The 20137-nt window shown below is 36.7% G+C and overlaps 1 protein-coding gene across 1 annotated transcript; it reads right to left on the minus strand.

The window, feature by feature from the left end:
* Nucleotides 1–14417: 14417 nt before the first annotated feature.
* On the minus strand, nt 14418–17723 carry LOC143251136 (uncharacterized). Its single transcript, XM_076502518.1, has 2 exons — nt 17397–17723; nt 14418–16096 (listed from the first exon to the last, which is right to left on the minus strand). The coding sequence occupies exons 1-2, from the start codon at nt 17460–17462 to the stop codon at nt 15065–15067; spliced, it is 1098 nt and encodes a 365-aa protein (XP_076358633.1). The 5' UTR covers nt 17463–17723; the 3' UTR covers nt 14418–15064.
* Between the last annotated feature and the right edge of the window lie 2414 nt (nt 17724–20137).

Consider the following 20137-nt stretch of genomic DNA (forward strand, 5'->3'; position numbering starts at 1 on the left):
CTTTATGGTATATTTAGGTTGTGTAATGCTTGCTTAAAATCTTGTTTTGTCATGGAGTGGTGCACCCCACGGATTACTATTGCCTTAGGCTGTGGTTTAGTTCCTTGTTAATGTATATTTATGTTCCCCGGTGTGAAGTCTTCCTTGGGCCATTCTTTAAGCAGGTTATTTAGGTCAGCAGCTCCTTGATCTCGGATAAAGACACTGCCACTTGGTAAACGCTTAACGTGAGCTATTTCAACACCTGGTTTTCAGCTGCTAGTTGTGGTTGATTATATGAGCCAGACATACATTCATTAGTAATAGAATATTGGTTTTGTTTTAGTTTGTGTATTTATTGTTGTGTAGTTTCATTTTGTTCTTCTTCTTTTAATTTTAGACATTACTAGAGTAAACTTTTGGTTTTCATCAGTTTGTTCGTCGCTTTGTTCTAGATTTTTTTTCTTGATTAGTTTTCGAGTTATCAACATCCAAGGCTTTGTTTGGGTTACTATCATTATTTGTATTATTTTTAAAAAAGGAAGGAACTGTCTCTACCTTAGTATGAGAAGTTTCTTCTGCTTTAGGAAGGAACTGTCTCTACCTCAGTATGAGAAGTTTCTTCTGCTTTAGGAAGGAACTGTCTCTACCTCAGTATGAGAAGTTTCTTCTGCTTTAGGAAGGAACTGTCTCTACCTTAGTATGAGAAGTTTCTTCTGCTTTAGGAAGGAACTGTCTCGACCTTAGTATGAGAAGTTTCTTCTGCTTTAGGAAGGAACTGTCTCTACCTCACTATGAGAAGTTTCTTCTGCTTTAGGAAGGAACTGTCTCTACCTTAGTATGAGAAGTTTCTTCTGCTTTAGGAAGGAACTGTCTCGACCTTAGTATGAGAAGTTTCTTCTGCTTTAGGAAGGAACTGTCTCTACCTCAGTATGAGAAGTTTCTTCTGCTTTAGGAAGGAACTGTCTCTACCTTAGTATGAGAAGTTTCTTCTGCTTTAGGAAGGAACTGTCTCTACCTCAGTATGAGAAGTTTCTTCTGCTTTTAGGAAGGAACTGTCTCTACCTCAGTATGAGAAGTTTCTTCTGCTTTAGGAAGGAACTGTCTCTACCTCAGTATGAGAAGTTTCTTCTGCTTTAGGAAGGAACTGTCTCTACCTCAGTATGAGAAGTTTCTTCTGCTTTAGGAAGGAACTGTCTCTACCTTAGTATGAGAGTTTCTTCTGCTTTAGGAAGGAACTGTCTCTACCTCAGTATGAGAAGTTTCTTCTGCTTTAGGAAGGAACTGTCTCTACCACAGTATGAGAAGTTTCTTCTGCTTTAGGAAGGAACTGTCTCGACCTTAGTATGAGAAGTTTCTTCTGCTTTAGGAAGGAACTGTCTCTACCTCAGTATGAGAAGTTTCTTCTGCTTTAGGAAGGAACTGTCTCTACCTTAGTATGAGAAGTTTCTTCTGCTTTAGGAAGGAACTGTCTCTACCTCAGTATGAGAAGTTTCTTCTGCTTTAGGAAGGAACTGTCTCTACCTCAGTATGAGAAGTTTCTTCTGCTTTTAGGAAGGAACTGTCTCTACCACAGTATGAGAAGTTTCTTCTGCTTTTAGGAAGGAACTGTCTCGACCTCAGTATGAGAAGTTTCTTCTGCTTTAGGAAGGAACTGTCTCTACCTCAGTATGAGAAGTTTCTTCTGCTTTAGGAAGGAACTGTCTCTACCACAGTATGAGAAGTTTCTTCTGCTTTAGGAAGGAACTGTCTCTACCTCAGTGAGAAGTTTCTTCTGCTTTAGGAAGGAACTGTCTCTACCTCAGTGAGAAGTTTCTTCTGCTTTAGGAAGGAACTGTCTCTACCTCAGTGAGAAGTTTCTTCTGCTTTAGGAAGGAACTGTCTCTACCTCAGTGAGAAGTTTCTTCTGCTTTAGGAAGGAACTGTCTCTACCTCAGTATGAGAAGTTTCTTCTGCTTTAGGAAGGAACTGTCTCTACCTTAGTATGAGAAGTTTCTTCTGCTTTAGGAAGGAACTGTCTCTACCTCAGTATGAGAAGTTTCTTCTGCTTTAGGAAGGAACTGTCTCTACCTCAGTATGAGAAGTTTCTTCTGCTTTAGGAAGGAACTGTCTCTACCTCAGTATGAGAAGTTTCTTCTGCTTTAGGAAGGAACTGTCTCTACCTCAGTATGAGAAGTTTCTTCTGCTTTAGGAAGGAACTGTCTCTACCTCAGTATGAGAAGTTTCTTCTGCTTTAGGAAGGAACTGTCTCTACCTCAGTATGAGAAGTTTCTTCTGCTTTAGGAAGGAACTGTCTCTACCTCAGTATGAGAAGTTTCTTCTGCTTTAGGAAGGAACTGTCTCTACCTCAGTGAGAAGTTTCTTCTGCTTTAGGAAGGAACTGTCTCTACCTCAGTATGAGAAGTTTCTTCTGCTTTAGGAAGGAACTGTCTCTACCTCAGTATGAGAAGTTTCTTCTGCTTTAGGAAGGAACTGTCTCTACCTCAGTATGAGAAGTTTCTTCTGCTTTAGGAAGGAACTGTCTCTACCTCAGTATGAGAAGTTTCTTCTGCTTTAGGAAGGAACTGTCTCTACCTCAGTATGAGAAGTTTCTTCTGCTTTAGGAAGGAACTGTCTCTACCTCAGTATGAGAAGTTTCTTTCTGCTTTAGGAAGGAACTGTCTCTACCTCAGTATGAGAAGTTTCTTCTGCTTTAGGAAGGAACTGTCTCTACCCAGTAGTGAGAAGTTTCTTCTGCTTTAGGAAGGAACTGTCTCTACCTCAGTATGAGAAGTTTCTTCTGCTTTTAGGAAGGAACTGTCTCTACCTCAGTATGAGAAGTTTCTTCTGCTTTAGGAAGGAACTGTCTCTACCTTAGTATGAGAAGTTTCTTCTGCTTTAGGAAGGAACTGTCTCTACCTCAGTGAGAAGTTTTTCTGCTTTAGGAAGGAACTGTCTCTACCTCAGTATGAGAAGTTTCTTCTGCTTTAGGAAGGAACTGTCTCTACCTCAGTATGAGAAGTTTCTTCTGCTTTAGGAAGGAACTGTCTCTACCTTAGTATGAGAAGTTTCTTCTGCTTTAGGAAGGAACTGTCTCTACCTCAGTATGAGAAGTTTCTTCTGCTTTAGGAAGGAACTGTCTCTACCTCAGTATGAGAAGTTTCTTCTGCTTTAGGAAGGAACTGTCTCTACCTCAGTATGAGAAGTTTCTTCTGCTTTAGGAAGGAACTGTCTCTACCTTAGTATGAGAAGTTTCTTCTGCTTTAGGAAGGAACTGTCTCGACCTCAGTATGAGAAGTTTCTTCTGCTTTAGGAAGGAACTGTCTCTACCTTAGTATGAGAAGTTTCTTCTGCTTTAGGAAGGAACTGTCTCGACCTCAGTATGAGAAGTTTCTTCTGCTTTAGGAAGGAACTGTCTCTACCTTAGTATGAGAAGTTTCTTCTGCTTTAGGAAGGAACTGTCTCGACCTCAGTATGAGAAGTTTCTTCTGCTTTAGGAAGGAACTGTCTCTACCTTAGTATGAGAAGTTTCTTCTGCTTTAGGAAGGAACTGTCTCTACCTCAGTATGAGAAGTTTCTTCTGCTTTAGGAAGGAACTGTCTCTACCTTAGTATGAGAAGTTTCTTCTGCTTTAGGAAGGAACTGTCTCTACCTCAGTATGAGAAGTTTCTTCTGCTTTAGGAAGGAACTGTCTCTACCTTAGTATGAGAAGTTTCTTCTGCTTTAGGAAGGAACTGTCTCTACCTCAGTATGAGAAGTTTCTTCTGCTTTAGGAAGGAACTGTCTCTACCTCAGTATGAGAAGTTTCTTCTGCTTTAGGAAGGAACTGTCTCTACCTCAGTATGAGAAGTTTCTTCTGCTTTAGGAAGGAACTGTCTCTACCTTAGTATGAGAAGTTTCTTCTGCTTTAGGAAGGAACTGTCTCTACCTCAGTATGAGAAGTTTCTTCTGCTTTAGGAAGGAACTGTCTCTCTCAGTATGAGAAGTTTCTTCTGCTTTAGGAAGGAACTGTCTCTACCTCAGTATGAGAAGTTTCTTCTGCTTTAGGAAGGAACTGTCTCTACCTCAGTATGAGAAGTTTCTTCTGCTTTAGGAAGGAACTGTCTCTACCTCAGTATGAGAAGTTTCTTCTGCTTTAGGAAGGAACTGTCTCTACCTCAGTATGAGAAGTTTCTTCTGCTTTAGGAAGGAACTGTCTCTACCTCAGTATGAGAAGTTTCTTCTGCTTTAGGAAGGAACTGTCTCTACCTCAGTATGAGAAGTTTCTTCTGCTTTAGGAAGGAACTGTCTCTACCTCAGTATGAGAAGTTTCTTCTGCTTTAGGAAGGAACTGTCTCTACCTCAGTATGAGAAGTTTCTTCTGCTTTAGGAAGGAACTGTCTCTACCTCAGTATGAGAAGTTTCTTCTGCTTTAGGAAGGAACTGTCTCTACCTCAGTATGAGAAGTTTCTTCTGCTTTAGGAAGGAACTGTCTCTACCTCAGTATGAGAAGTTTCTTCCTTTAGGAAGGAACTGTCTCTACCTCATGAGAAGTTTCTTCTGCTTTAGGAAGGAACTGTCTCTACCTCAGTATGAGAAGTTTCTTCTGCTTTAGGAAGGAACTGTCTCTACCTCAGTATGAGAAGTTTCTTCTGCTTTAGGAAGGAACTGTCTCTACCTCAGTATGAGAAGTTTCTTCTGCTTTAGGAAGGAACTGTCTCTACCTCAGTATGAGAAGTTTCTTCTGCTTTAGGAAGGAACTGTCTCTACCTCAGTATGAGAAGTTTCTTCTGCTTTAGGAAGGAACTGTCTCTACCTCAGTATGAGAAGTTTCTTCTGCTTTAGGAAGGAACTGTCTCTACCTCAGTATGAGAAGTTTCTTCTGCTTTAGGAAGGAACTGTCTCTACCTCAGTATGAGAAGTTTCTTCTGCTTTAGGAAGGAACTGTCTCTACCTCAGTATGAGAAGTTTCTTCTGCTTTAGGAAGGAACTGTCTCTACCTCAGTATGAGAAGTTTCTTCTGCTTTAGGAAGGAACTGTCTCTACCTCAGTATGAGAAGTTTCTTCTGCTTTAGGAAGGAACTGTCTCTACCTCAGTATGAGAAGTTTCTTCTGCTTTAGGAAGGAACTGTCTCTACCTCAGTATGAGAAGTTTCTTCTGCTTTAGGAAGGAACTGCAGTATGAGAAGTTTCTTCTGCTTTAGGAAGGAACTGTCTCTACCTCAGTATGAGAAGTTTCTTCTGCTTTAGGAAGGAACTGTCTCGACCTCAGTATGAGAAGTTTCTTCTGCTTTAGGAAGGAACTGTCTCGACCTCAGTATGAGAAGTTTCTTCTGCTTTAGGAAGGAACTGTCTCTACCTCAGTATGAGAAGTTTCTTCTGCTTTAGGAAGGAACTGTCTCTACCTCAGTATGAGAAGTTTCTTCTGCTTTAGGAAGGAACTGTCTCTACCTTAGTATGAGAAGTTTCTTCTGCTTTAGGAAGGAACTGTCTCTTTAGGAAGGAACTCTTAGTATGAGAAGTTTCTTCTGCTTTAGGAAGGAACTGTCTCGACCTTAGTATGAGAAGTTTCTTCTGCTTTAGGAAGGAACTGTCTCGACCTTAGTATGAGAAGTTTCTTCTGCTTTAGGAAGGAACTGTCTCTACCTCAGTATGAGAAGTTTCTTCTGCTTTAGGAAGGAACTGTCTCTACCTTAGTATGAGAAGTTTCTTCTGCTTTAGGAAGGAACTGTCTCTACCTGAGTATGAGAAGTTTCTTCTGCTTTAGGAAGGAACTGTCTCTACCTCAGTATGAGAAGTTTCTTCTGCTTTAGGAAGGAACTGTCTCTACCTCAGTATGAGAAGTTTCTTCTGCTTTAGGAAGGAACTGTCTCGACCTCAGTATGAGAAGTTTCTTCTGCTTTTAGGAAGGAACTGTCTCTGACCTCAGTATGAGAAGTTTCTTCTGCTTTAGGAAGGAACTGTCTCTACCTCAGTATGAGAAGTTTCTTCTGCTTTAGGAAGGAACTGTCTCTACCTCAGTGAGAAGTTTCTTCTGCTTTAGGAAGGAACTGTCTCTACCTCAGTATGAGAAGTTTCTTCTGCTTTAGGAAGGAACTGTCTCTACCTCAGTATGAGAAGTTTCTTCTGCTTTAGGAAGGAACTGTCTCTACCTTAGTATGAGAAGTTTCTTCTGCTTTAGGAAGGAACTGTCTCTACCTTAGTATGAGAAGTTTCTTCTGCTTTAGGAAGGAACTGTCTCTACCTCACTATGAGAAGTTTCTTCTGCTTTAGGAAGGAACTGTCTCTACCTTAGTATGAGAAGTTTCTTCTGCTTTAGGAAGGAACTGTCTCTACCTCAGTATGAGAAGTTTCTTCTGCTTTAGGAAGGAACTGTCTCTACCTCAGTATGAGAAGTTTCTTCTGCTTTAGGAAGGAACTGTCTCTACCTCAGTATGAGAAGTTTCTTCTGCTTTAGGAAGGAACTGTCTCTACCTCACTATGAGAAGTTTCTTCTGCTTTAGGAAGGAACTGTCTCGACCTCAGTATGAGAAGTTTCTTCTGCTTTAGGAAGGAACTGTCTCTACCTCAGTATGAAAAGTTTCTTCTGCTTTAGGAAGGAACTGTCTCTACCTTAGTATGAGATGTTTCTTCTGCTTTAGGAAGGAACTGTCTCTACCTTAGTATGAGAAGTTTCTTCTGCTTTAGGAAGGAACTGTCTCTACCTCAGTATGAGAAGTTTCTTCTGCTTTAGGAAGGAACTGTCTCTATTTTAGTATGAGAAGTTTCTTCTGCTTTAGGAAGGAACTGTCTCTACCTCAGTATGAGAAGTTTCTTCTGCTTTAGGAAGGAACTGTCTCTACCTTAGTATGAGAAGTTTCTTCTGCTTTAGGAAGGAACTGTCTCTACCTTAGTATGAGAAGTTTCTTCTGCTTTAGGAAGGAACTGTCTCTACCTCAGTGAGAAGTTTCTTCTGCTTTAGGAAGGAACTGTCTCTACCTCAGTATGAGAAGTTTCTTCTGCTTTAGGAAGGAACTGTCTCTACCTTAGTATGAGAAGTTTCTTCTGCTTTAGGAAGGAACTGTCTCTACCTTAGTATGAAAAGTTTCTTCTGCTTTAGGAAGGAACTGTCTCTACCTCAGTGAGAAGTTTCTTCTGCTTTAGGAAGGAACTGTCTCTACCTCAGTATGAGAAGTTTCTTCTGCTTTAGGAAGGAACTGTCTCGACCTCAGTATGAGAAGTTTCGTCTTCGTTCTCAGAATCTTCACTTGAATTACCTAATTTAACTATTTTTCTCTTCGGTTTTTGTTTTTTTCTTGTTTTTTATCACTTTCTAAAGATGTTAATTTGGGTAAATTGCAAATGTCAGTAATGGGGAATTTTTTCTAAATTTGAAATTAATTCTAATTTTTGACCACCAAGCGAACTAAACTTACTATGCTTGTGTTTCAGGCCACTTGTTGTAGGTGTTCCTTCTTTTTCCGGAGTCATTGTTGTATTTTCTGCTGCAGTGGTCAGTATCGCTTTCTCCTTGGCCACCCGCACTTTCGCCGTCCTAGTTGAATCTCTCTTTTTCTCTTTTTTCTTCAACTGTTTCTTATCATATGGGTAATTATTTTTGTCCAAGTGGGTACAGTAGTTTATCTTTGCCCAGAAAAGTGAAGTTGGTTCTCGCAGAAAAAGGGTTATAAGTCTTCCTATACTGTTCCTATATACTCAAGAGCTTGCAAAAAAACTCGCTTATCTCTTAGCTCACTCTTGCCAAAAGTCCATTTTCTAGCTTCCATAAGAATCTCGTTAATTCAAAATATGGGCCCAGCATCGACAGGTGGAAGTTCGCTCGATTCGAAATCTGAGGGTCACGTGATGGTATCTCCGTCACACCAAACTTGCTCGCCCTCGAAGCATTATAACGTAACAGCCAATCCCTCTATTCTTTGGTAAAAAGAGTGGGCCAAGCGATGGGGGTAGGCAGTGATGACTAGCTGCCTTCACTCTAGTCCAGGGGTGTGCAACATTTTTCGTCGGTGGGCCATATAACCAGCTTCATCAATCAAGCGGGGCCACTTAAAAAACAAGCTTATTCGTGTACATGCACAATAAATTAAAAAAAAATTCTCAAAATGCAAGCAATAATATTTTATATTTTTGCATGAGTGATCATTTTAGTGCGACACTTGAAATTTAGAGTCCTTGCAGAGCTTGTCAATATCAGCTTTGACAGAAGTGGTTGCCACTCTTAACTGACTGGTCAAATGTTCATCAGTCAGCTGACTTTACATTTGGTTTTGATGAGCTTCATTTTGGAGAAAAATTGCTCACAGCAGTAGGTGCTACCAAAAAGGGAGGCAATTCTTTGTGCATGACGGGACAAATTGGGAAACTTTTCACGTACACAGAGTTTGTAAAAGTCTAGCAAACTGTTTTCAGAGAATTTCCTTTTAGTGTCCATGTCAGCCTGCAGTTCAATGAGTTCCATTTGGCAATCATCAGGACTGTCTTCCACTGCCAAATCAAAAGGTTGAGCGAACAATTTCAATCTAATTTCAGTTTGTCTGAAATCTGGAAATCTGTTTGCAAACTCATCACGCAGCTTTTGTACACTGGTTCCATATTTGGTGCAATCCAGATTAGGAAATTCCAGTTTCCTGGTTGCAAGACATGTAAAATGGGTCAATATGGCTCTTCTCAACTGAACCTGGAAAAGTTCCAATTTCTTCTCAAAAGCACAAATATGCTCAAACAACTTATTCACAAGTTGACTTTTCCCTTGTAGTTTTAAGTTTAAATCAGACAGATGCTGTGTAATGTCTGTGAGGAATGCTAAGTCATTCAGCCAGTTCTCATTGCTCAAGAAGTCCACATTCTGACGTTTGCTCTCCATGAAGAACTTAATCTCCTCTCGCAGATTCCAGAATCTCTTCAAAGTAGCAGCTCTACTAAGCCAACGTACAGCAGAGAAGTACAAAACATCTGAATACTCACTGTCCAGCTCATCTAAAAAAGTTTTAAATTGTCGATGATTTAATCCTCGTGTTCGAATATAATTTACGCATTGGACGACATTTTTCATGACTTCTGCAAAATCCAGAACTTTGGTGCACAAGCTCTCTTGGTGAATAATGCAATGGCTGACAACTACGTCTTGTGCTCCAATTGCAGTTAGAAATTTCTTGGTGAATCCATTTGTCCTACCTGTCATGGAAGGAGCACCATCTGTTGTAACACCACATAATTTATAAGGATTCAGTTCAAACTTTTCTACAACCTTAAGCACTTGTTCACAAATATCCTGCCCTGTGGTTGTGGAGGAAAGGCTTGCCATATCTAAAACTCTTCGAAAACATCAAAGCCTGCAGTAACAGCTCTGATGAAAATGACAAGTTGGGATGTGTCATTGATATCAGTGCTTTCATCCAAAGCCAGACTGAAAGCTTCACACGAATTCAATCTCTCTTTCAAAGTTTCTTTGATGTCCTCTGAAAGATCTTTTCTCCTGCGTGAGACAGTAAAGCGGGAAAGGCTAGTTTGCTCCACCAAATATTTTTTCTCTGGACATGCATATTCTGTGAATATTGTTAAACAATTTTAATAAATTCTCCATCACTGAAAGGCTTTCCTTTTCTGCCATACATTCACAAAGCTTAAAACTCAGTTTTGTCACCAGTTCTGAATTTTTCTTGAAAGTGGTAAAAACACCTTGTTGCTTTTCAATGGATGTTTTTAAATGTTCAATTTTGTCCTTTCGTGCCTGACCAACAATTTCATCAAACTGGGAGGAGTGCTTAGTTGCGTAATGTCGCTTAATATTGTACTCTTTCATGACTGCAATTGTAGTTTGACAGACGAGGCAGACAACACCTTGATTATGTGAGACAACAAGATATTTTGTGCACCATTCACTGTTGAATAACCTTCCCTCATCATAAATTTTTCGTTTCTTAACTGCTGACATTTTACTAGCCCTGAAATCAAAACAAAAATTATTCTCACGAAAATAGCAAAGTAGAAAAAAACATAGAATTTATTTACACATGGAACCTCTTATGGACAGAAACACATGTTTCTAAATTGGCATCCCGATCATAGCCTTCCGGTACTTAAATTAATTGAGAATAGCAAAATACAGTGTGACCTCGCCTATTCGCGGTTCGCCATTCGCGGCCCCGCATATTCGCGGGTTATGCGCGAACTGCGTTTTTGTAGGTCACAGAGACTGAAAGGGCTTTTCGAGGAGATTTCTGTTGTATTTACTCAATCAAGCCGTTTTTATCAATTGTCGTCTTCACCAAACAAGATTGGACTGCTACTGGCTGACTGCCTCAGCTTCCCCAACAACGCAAACGGCAAAGCACAGCCCGGTAACGCACGGTACAATTTAGTGAAATACATAACAGTATGCAATATTGCTACATTATTACAGCATCAATGAGTATAAGTATCATTAGTGTTTGGGAAGCATTTCATATAGTATATAATCGCATACATATACGTTTTAAAACTGCGTCCAATATTCGCGGGAGGGTAAAGAACGTATCCCCCCGCGAATAACGAGGTCACACTGTACATAGAATCAGATGCATCTGAAAGCAAAAATTTTAATAAATTCAGTAAAGTCACAACAATATGCTAAATAATAATCAATTTACCTTCAATCTCTTGTAGTAACTGTAAAAGGTAATAAAATTTTCACCAATAATGAATGACGGACAGCAGAGGTTAGGGAAAATTGTCGCCAGCGGGCGAAGGCGAGGTTCAGGACATGACGTTGAGTCGTAGACAATAGTGCTAGTGCACGTCACCTATTCATGCCCTAAGGAGGCCGACCAATCGAATTCGGCCTGCTCCTTTCTAGCAAAGATAATTTTAGAAGTTTGTCGAGTCGAAGCCTGGGAATCCCGTAGGATCGATGCTTTTAAAAATATTCCATTTGCGTTGGATTACAGATCAGGCCACATGGTTAGATTACAACAACTAGGGCCACACTAAATGGCTTGGCGGGCCGGGTTGTAACCCGCGGGCCGCCTGTTGCACACCCCTGCTCTAGTCACTACTTCCCTAAGTAGCAAATTAGGGACGGCTACCGTAGATAGACCTCGTGTATGTCTGAGCGAAATTCAAAACAAAAAAAACTTTCAATTTAAGTTTCCTTCATCCTTGTTTTCCTACTAGAGCTACAAATAGATTGTCAAGTAAATATTAAACATTTATGAACGTTTTTATCCTCTTGTTCTTCAGTGATCATTTCTACAACTACCCCATCATCAGCTAACTTTCTAATGTTCCTCATAACTTTTGTTATATTTCGTGAGACTCACAACAAAGGAGTCACATGAAATGTGATATTGTTCAACTTTCATTTTCCTATTAACACAATGAGTGAAACCACAGAATACAGGGAGCAGTGAGTCAACTGACAGCTTTCTTTTGTTTGTAAAGATGTCTTAAACTTCAGATCCAGACACAGAAAATAGGAAGTTTTTGAAGGTCTGTCGCACCAGAGTTATTGAAAACACAATCATCTACTGAAGAATTAAAATGAAGAATTTTATTAAAGTTGTAATTATACCTTGATAACAGAAAGAATAGATGATTTAAACAATCAACGACAAAGAAGACAGTAATATCCAGAAGTACAAGTAGTAAGTTAATGTTAAAAAACGAACTAAGCTATAAAGTTTAATCTGGTTATACAGATGTGAATTACAAAATATTCGTATCTTGCTACGAAATAAATATCCATAGTTTATTATAAAGACCTGTACCCCATTGGCTCAGCGGCATGTCTGGGGACTTATAACTTTCAAAACCGGATTTCCATACCCGTGGTGGGCAGAGCACAGATACCCCTTGTGTAACTTTATGCTTAATTCAAAATAACAATATAAAACATTTCTTTCTTTTCTTTTCGTTATGATTTGTGACAATGAACAAAAATGTTATTTTATCGTAGATATTTTAAAAACAACTTGGAAGAACTTTCAAAGAACTCTAAATAACTCGACTAATTCTTTGTGTTTCCAAATAACGTTTTATCATTTACAAGTTTAACTGTTTATTGTTTTTCGTAATGTATAATCATTAATGATTATCGACGTTTTAGAATATTTTAGCATAATTTAGATCGATGTATTTCATCTTCGTTAAACTTTATATATGTCTCATATGTTATTTGTTATTCTTTCAGTTAAGTTGGCTAAATAACTGTGTTAAAGTTGGTAATGTGGTGCCAACGATAAACCATAATAAAATATAAACAAATGATAATTCAACCAGAATATGTATCCTTGACTACGTATGTAAGTGTGAATAATACAATAAAAGTTTTAATATAACATTGTCTAATCTAAATTTATAATTATTAGTTATTGATAGCTCTTCTGTTGATGGCGCCCCCTGGCTTAAATGTTCAAATATTCATGTGAAGAAGAACAATAAATTCCTCGCTTCTGAGTTTTCATGTTAAGACTTTACACTATAACATTTTCAATGTCTCAATTCAACATAAAACTGATACAATATTTATCATGACATTTTAAGTAATTCGTGGTAAAATGTTTCGAACCTACAATTTTTGTACTTGTTTTTGAACTTTTTAAAAGTCGAAGTCTTGGCTTCAAGTGGATCTGCATTTTCAAGTCCGTAGGCCTCATTTGATCAATTTATTCTGTTCTACTCTTTAGGAACTCATATTAAAATCTATATACATTTTTACTTGAAGTAGATACGTCAAATTGTATAGCTCATTAAAAAGTATACGGTAAGTTATCTATTTATATATAACGTGCACAATAATGGCTTATTTATAATATAACGTGGATAGTAACTGACACATCATAGATTACTTGGAACCACAGGTACGATAAAACAAATCCTAGAGACACTTGAAGTGTTTTGGTTTACAGGATGGTCGAAAAAACTCTGTGGTTCTACAAACGTCAAGGAAAGTGATCCCAATGTTAATTTTGTAATTGTTTAGCTAAGGGCTTTTCGTCTATATCTTTTAGCTACAGGCCGACAATTTTACGAGAATCCATCCCTAGATATGGTTGTCATCCCGCTCTCTGGTAGATGTTTAATTAAGTACAATATCAGACATTTAATGTAGTCTGTCACAACAGTAATGGTACTATGATATAATATCACGAGAGTATAAAAAAAAAATTCCAATTAAAAGTTTTCTATATTTTGTTAATTCGTTCCAAATTATTTCTTTGGTTTTATTTCACAGTTTTTCTTGGTTTCTTATTTGGTATTTTCTAACAAACTCTTTGTTTGTTTGTTCATGTTTATTTCTATTTAACTCTAACATTTTAATCAAATCAACAAAAATGCTTTCACCTCTGTACTCGAGTTACAAGCACGAGTAATGTAGTTCCATACTCTTGGACTTATTAAGACCAGAAATGATAAGAATCTATCAAGAATACATATGTGTGTAGACTGAGGTAAACACAAGATCTCAAATGATTCATGTATGTTCTAACACATGGAAGTCAAGATTACCTCTGAACTGTTTGTATGTTATTCTTCTAACACACGAAGTTAAATATCGTATCTTCAGTAACTGTCTCTTGTTTTTCTAATACGTGATGGTGTACATTACATCTTAATTAAGTAAGAGGTATTTATAAAAATGTGGACAATACAGTGACACCTCTGATGTAATATTAAATCAGACTCTAACAGCAATATGCGCTGACAGATTCAATAGAACAACTTTTCTCGTGCTTTGTGTTCGTGTTGATGTAAGTTAAACTGTCATAAAGTCACAAAGTGATATTTTATATCTGAAATGAAATTTCTTAAAGGTACATGTTTAATATACCATAAAAATTACGTTTCAAAACACGTCGAATATAATGACATTAGTTTCACAGGTCGCGCCATCTATTAAGTGATATGCGTAATGTGACTCAGATTGGGCTCCACGTGAAAAATAGCGCATGCTCTACAGAAGTGAAGGTGTTTTTGTGTACAAGCATATAGCAGACACAGTGGTTTAGTAGTTACAACTGACAGACAAGAAGAGAGCAACATTTTTATATCTCGTTTTCTGCATGTCAAGGGATGTTTGCCTAACATTAGGGACAATATAGTATTTGTTTAATGAATGGCTTGTCTGGGTTTTGAATTATATTTGTCCAACTCTGGAGTTCTTTCACGTTTTTCTTTTCGTTATAATTAAATATCAGTTGTTAGGTTTTTCACATTCTTTCTGTAATTTCATCACAAAAAGTATGTTTTTAATATATATTATTCAGATTACATTAATCTGTAAAACAAAGTAAGTGATTTGATAACACAGGTTTAACACACTTTATTCTGAAACCGATTTTTAACACCAGGATCAAGGAGAGACTGAGTCACTTAGGCGTAGTGATAACGCTTTAAATTATATTATTTGTGAAATTTCTGCTAATTTCATCTAAGTATCTTTATTTGGTTTGTACTAGTACACTTTAACCTTTAAGATTGTTTTAACAACATAGAGACAGATACATATAAAATTACTTTTATTTTCAAGATTGTTTGCTTTAACCACATATAGAAAGATACACATAGAATTACTTTTAATTATAAAAGTGTTTACTTTAACTACACTAATTGCCAAATTCAGTTCTAGCAAAATCTAACGTAAAATTTCCAGACGTGATAAATAAGAAAGCTAAATATGGTAGACGATATGTACAATCAGTTGTAATAACAATAAGCCTACACTAATGTTCTGACTTCCAATAAAATTTAAATATCGCTGTACATCAACTGTTATAATTCTTATATTTCTCTAGTAAAGACTCCTTCCTCACACTTTAGTAACATGAGACGAAAATAACAATTTGCTCATATTTACAAAAGTGAGTAAAAATCATATTTAAAGAATTCAACGTAAACGTAGATGTCCAGGTCAGTTACGATATGCAGGGAATCTTGAAAGCCCGAAGACCAAATGACCATTCATTCAGTTAAAGATGGCGTTTTCAGCAACAACCGTTATTATGTCAACTTATATTTATTCATTCTGTATATATGATGAACTCGTAACTCACTCTTTTTATGTCTGACAAATTAATTATTGTTAACGTTATATCTACTTCACCTTCCTACAGCTATAATCTTCTACTGAGGCTGAAACTGGACACAGACATCAAGCCGAAATATGTTCGTGGACTTTTAAAATCTCTTCTTTCTCAAGAATAAGTTCTTGTACCACGTTACTCATGCAATCTTGAAGTTCACTCCTGTTCCCATTATGAACATTCACAGATGTAAAAACCAGGTTAACCACATCAAGAGCAATAACCACAGCTCCTAGTACCATAGGAACGGCTCGAGGTAAAGTACGACCTGTAACATTAAGACCTGATAGTCCTAGCTTGGAAAACCTACCTCCTTGACCAATAACTTTAACGATCAGATTTGAAACAACCCTAAGATCATTAGAGTGGTTGGAAAAAGTATTTCTTTCTCTTTTATTATTTACTGGTGAATTTACAAAAGTTTTATTAAACACTTTCTTAACGCTTTCAAACGTCACTTCTTCAAGATTGGCTAAGTTCTGTAAAAATTCAACTGCTTTCCCTAACGGTCCTACAAGTGAGTTAACACCATATAAACCATTCTCAACAATATCTATAAACTCTTCTGCTTCTTCCACAAGTTTCTCACGTTTTTCGTCACATCGTTTTAGAGACTTTACGTATTTAAAAAGTTCGTCGGTTTCTGTTTTGTCTTTTTCCAGAGTTTCTATGATTTCTTTACATTTGTTTTTACTAACGATTAATTCTGCAACATTTGCCCCGCCGGCAGTTAAGCCGCCAGCAGTTCCTAAGGAAGCGCCACCTATAGATAAACCTAACGAGATACCAGCGGTTAAAGGAGCTAAAGCCAGTCCGACAACAGCAACAACGCCACCTACTATACCAGCAGACGAACCGACGATGTTTGAGATATTCACATCCCGTTTCGTCTTATTCAACTCAGTCTCTACCTTCTTCAGAGATGTAATGGAGTCTTCTCGTGTTGAAATCCAAAGTGGAAAATTATAAATAAAATGCAAGCGAGCAGTTTCATCTTCCCTAAGAATCTTCTTTAATTCATCATGAAATTTTGTCATGTCTGTGAGTATATTTTGACAGTCTGGACAGTTCTTTTGAAGGCCGTCATAATTGAAATGCTTCTGTAAATACATCAATTAAACACGTGTTAGTTGAACACTATTTACATTCACATTATTAAAGTTGAACTAAACTTATCAAGTTGGTTCTATTACCTCTAATTTACAGCTCAAGTAGGTCGATTACAACCTAAATCAACGTCTCAAAATTATACTTAAACATCATTTCAAAAATTTTAGCATATGCATGTAAATAAACACATTAATCAATTTATATGATACACAACCACGTGACATCAAACAGAGAGAAGAAATCTTTTAATAATTAGTAAAACTGGAGCTATATTTAGAAACGTATTAAATATTTAGGTTATGTGTTATTTCACATTGTTGTTGAATTTATCAGACCAGTTTGTGTGCATTAGATTATGTGCTCAAGCACTGATTCTCTTTATCCGAATAACGAACTTGATGTCTCGATAATCCATTCTATCCTTTTATTAACTCCATCTGTACAGCTTTACCCCTTTACATATGACGTCTGCTAAACTTTGAAAATGGTTTCAGGTATTGTGTTCATGTCAATTATTTTTACACCAAACTTCCTTTCGATTAAACAAAGGCTACAACAAGCTAAGTATATATGTTATTAAACCTTAGCCTGAACAGCTGTGAACGTTTATCTGATAATAAATGTTGCACCTAGATCACTGTCGAATTTACCACCTGACAGTAAACAGTTGTGTGTTTTAGAACAAAGATATAGACGCTTTTTGAGAGTTGTCTAGTTACATCACACAAATCTTATGTAGAAGCTAAAATGTAACAGGATAATCATTGAGAAAGCTCAACAATAATAATGTTACTTAAAGTTACAATAATTCTATATATGGTAAGAATGTAACTTTTACATGGTCGACATCTAAACAATTAAAACACTTTGTTCACAGTAACTGTTAACATAATAGTTGCTAATTTAACTAACCACTTGTACATGTAACAGCACTGAAATCGCTACTGTGTTATTTCCTAGTTGTTTTGCTATGATGTACTTGACTAAGATAATGTCATTAATATACAGAAAGATTTATAAACCATTCTTCTCGGAAACAAAATCCAAACAAAAACACGAGTGAGCAGAAGAAATACTGTAATTTTTAAAATTATAATAAGCCTTACACTACTGTATTATGACAAACATTGATATTACAGTATTATGACAAACACTGAAACTACAGTATTATGACAAATATAATTTTATAATTACCAATTACGAAAAAGGTTATAAATCAAACTGATGTTCCATTAAATTATATATTGAGCCTATAATGACTTGTTTAAACACTGATAGAAAATTACATACCCGATGAGCGTTGCAAGTGAAGGGTGACACCGAAAATATTATGAGCCGAGAAACAAGACCAGCCATGTTCAGCTTTCGTTCTCTGAGTAACCAGAACTTCGAGACAAGAACGGACCCTAACTACTTGTAGTTTCGCATTTCGTGTTTTTTACAGATCAAGCAGACGACTATTACATGATCAGTTTTCATTTTGCTTTTGATGAACGTGAGATGAGCACACTAAGGAATCATAGCTTAGAAATTCCACATAACTGTTCTCTGTGTTCACTCAGAAACAGGAACTAACCTTAAATATTCGACTATTCGAACTAAACAGAACTAAACAGGAAGTTTCTTACATTAAAGATGTCGTTGCTAACGGTGATTGGTTTACAAAAAACACGGATATCGCTTACGTGGTTCAGTCACATTAACGATGTCGTCCTTGATAATGATTAGTTTTCGTTTTGCTTTCGACGATCGTGAGGTAAGCACACTAAAGAATAACAGCTTAGAAATTCTACATAGGTTACTGTTAACAGTTGCCTGTTCAACTGCTCTCTGTGTTCACTCAGAAACAGGAACTGACCTTAAGTATTTCTAGCTTCGCTATTAGATAGTTGCCAGAACTAAGCAGGAAGTTTCTTACATTAAAGATGTCGTCGCTAACGATGAATGGTTTGCAAAAAGTTAAGTGAGAAAACCTATTGCATCACAGCAAAAATCTACATGAAGCTTATTGTTACATAAGAGTAGCTAATCTTGCACTTATTATAGCATGTGTTTTGTCTCATCTCGAAAGCCTAAATAAACAATCTACTTTTTATAAATAATATTAACTGTCGTGTTTAAAGTATTCATAACAACATCGTACCATAGATGATAAACAATTTTAAGGTTTCTTATCATCACAGTTTGGATGTGACTGTAGAAATTTATTTTACCCTCAACTACTGACATTATCAACATATGTTTAACTTTCAACCGGGTTCGTCGCACCGAAAATACTCGCCCTTTCAGCCGTGGGGCCGTTATAAAGTTTCGGTTTGTACCTGATACAAACACTTGCTTATAACGGTTTGTGTGCTAACTACAAACACTCGCTTAGAGGGGCTTGTGTGCTTTATACAAACACTCGCTTATAACGGTTTGTGTGCTTAATACAAACACTCGCTTAGAGGGGCTTGTGTGCTTAATACAAACACTCGCTTACAGGGGCTTGTGTGCTTAATACAAAAACTCGCTTATAGGGGTGTGTGTATGCTTAATACAAACACTTGCTTATAGGGGTTTGTGTGCTTAATACAAACACTAACTTTATGGTATAAAGGATGCTGCTAAAACACAAAAGGAACATGTGCATGTGGAGAGCTCAGAAAACACGGAAATCGCTTTCGTGGTTCAGTCACATTAGATAAATAGGATCAATCAATATAAGCTACCCATAAAACAATATCAACTATAAGGCATCAAGGAATAACAATAAGTTATAAAACAATATTTTGTAGATAGTAACAAATATTAAAATACATTTGTATAAGAAGAAGATATATCTTTATACAATACTCATGACATGCACAAGGTTTCATAATATGTGATACATTAACTTGGGTTAGTCATATCTAGCAAAGGATACTGTCAATGTGTTGGTATTAGTAATGTTAATAATATTATTTGAGATGCCGATAACAACAATACCAGACTGGTAATAGTGTAGACATGTAGGTGCTGTCAATGTCTGAACAACAATATTATAGAATGTTGATGTCAATAATATTGTATTTCCAATATTATTTAACATCCCAATAACGACACTACGTAACAAATAATACTGCAGATATGTAGGTGCTATCAGTATCTCAGCAACAATATTATAGAATGTCGATGTCTGTAATATCCTATTAACAACATTATTTAACATGCCGATGCCAACAATACCTGACTAGTAATAGTGTAGACATGTAGATGTTATCAATACTGAACAACAATATTATAGAATGTCGATGTTTGTAATATCCTATTAACAACATTATTTAACATGCCGATGCCAACAATACCTGACTAGTAATAGTGTAGACATGTAGATGCTATCAATACTGAACAACAATATTATAGAATGTCGATGTCTGTAATATCCTATTAACAACATTATTTAACATGCCGATGCCAACAATACCTGACTAGTAATAGTGTAGACATGTAGATGCTACCAATACTGAACAACAATATTATAGAATGTCGAGGTCTGTAATATCCTATTAACAACATTATTTAACATGCCGATGCCAACAATACCTGACTAGTAATAGTGTAGACATGTAGATGCTACCAATAATGAACAACAATATTATAGAATGTCGAGGTCTGTAATATCCTATTAACAACATTATTTAACATGCCGATGCCAACAATACCTGACTAGTAATAGTGTAGACATGTAGATGCTACCAATAATGAACAACAATATTATAGAATGTCGAGGTCTGTAATATCCTATTAACAACATTATTTAACATGCCGATGCCAACAATACCTGACTAGTAATAGTGTAGACATGTAGATGCTACCAATACTGAACAACAGTATTATAGAACGTTATGGTGTAAAGTTCTAAAATGAAAACTTAGAAGCGAGGAATTTATTGTTCTTCTTCACATGAATATTTTAAACATTTAAGCCAGGGGGCGCCATCAACAGAAGAGCTATCAATAACTAATAATTATAAATTTATATTAGACAATGTTATATTTAAACTTTTATTG

Source organism: Tachypleus tridentatus, chromosome 5, assembly GCF_004210375.1.
Source record: "Tachypleus tridentatus isolate NWPU-2018 chromosome 5, ASM421037v1, whole genome shotgun sequence".
In the NCBI taxonomy this organism is placed as follows: Eukaryota; Metazoa; Arthropoda; class Merostomata; order Xiphosura; family Limulidae; genus Tachypleus; species Tachypleus tridentatus.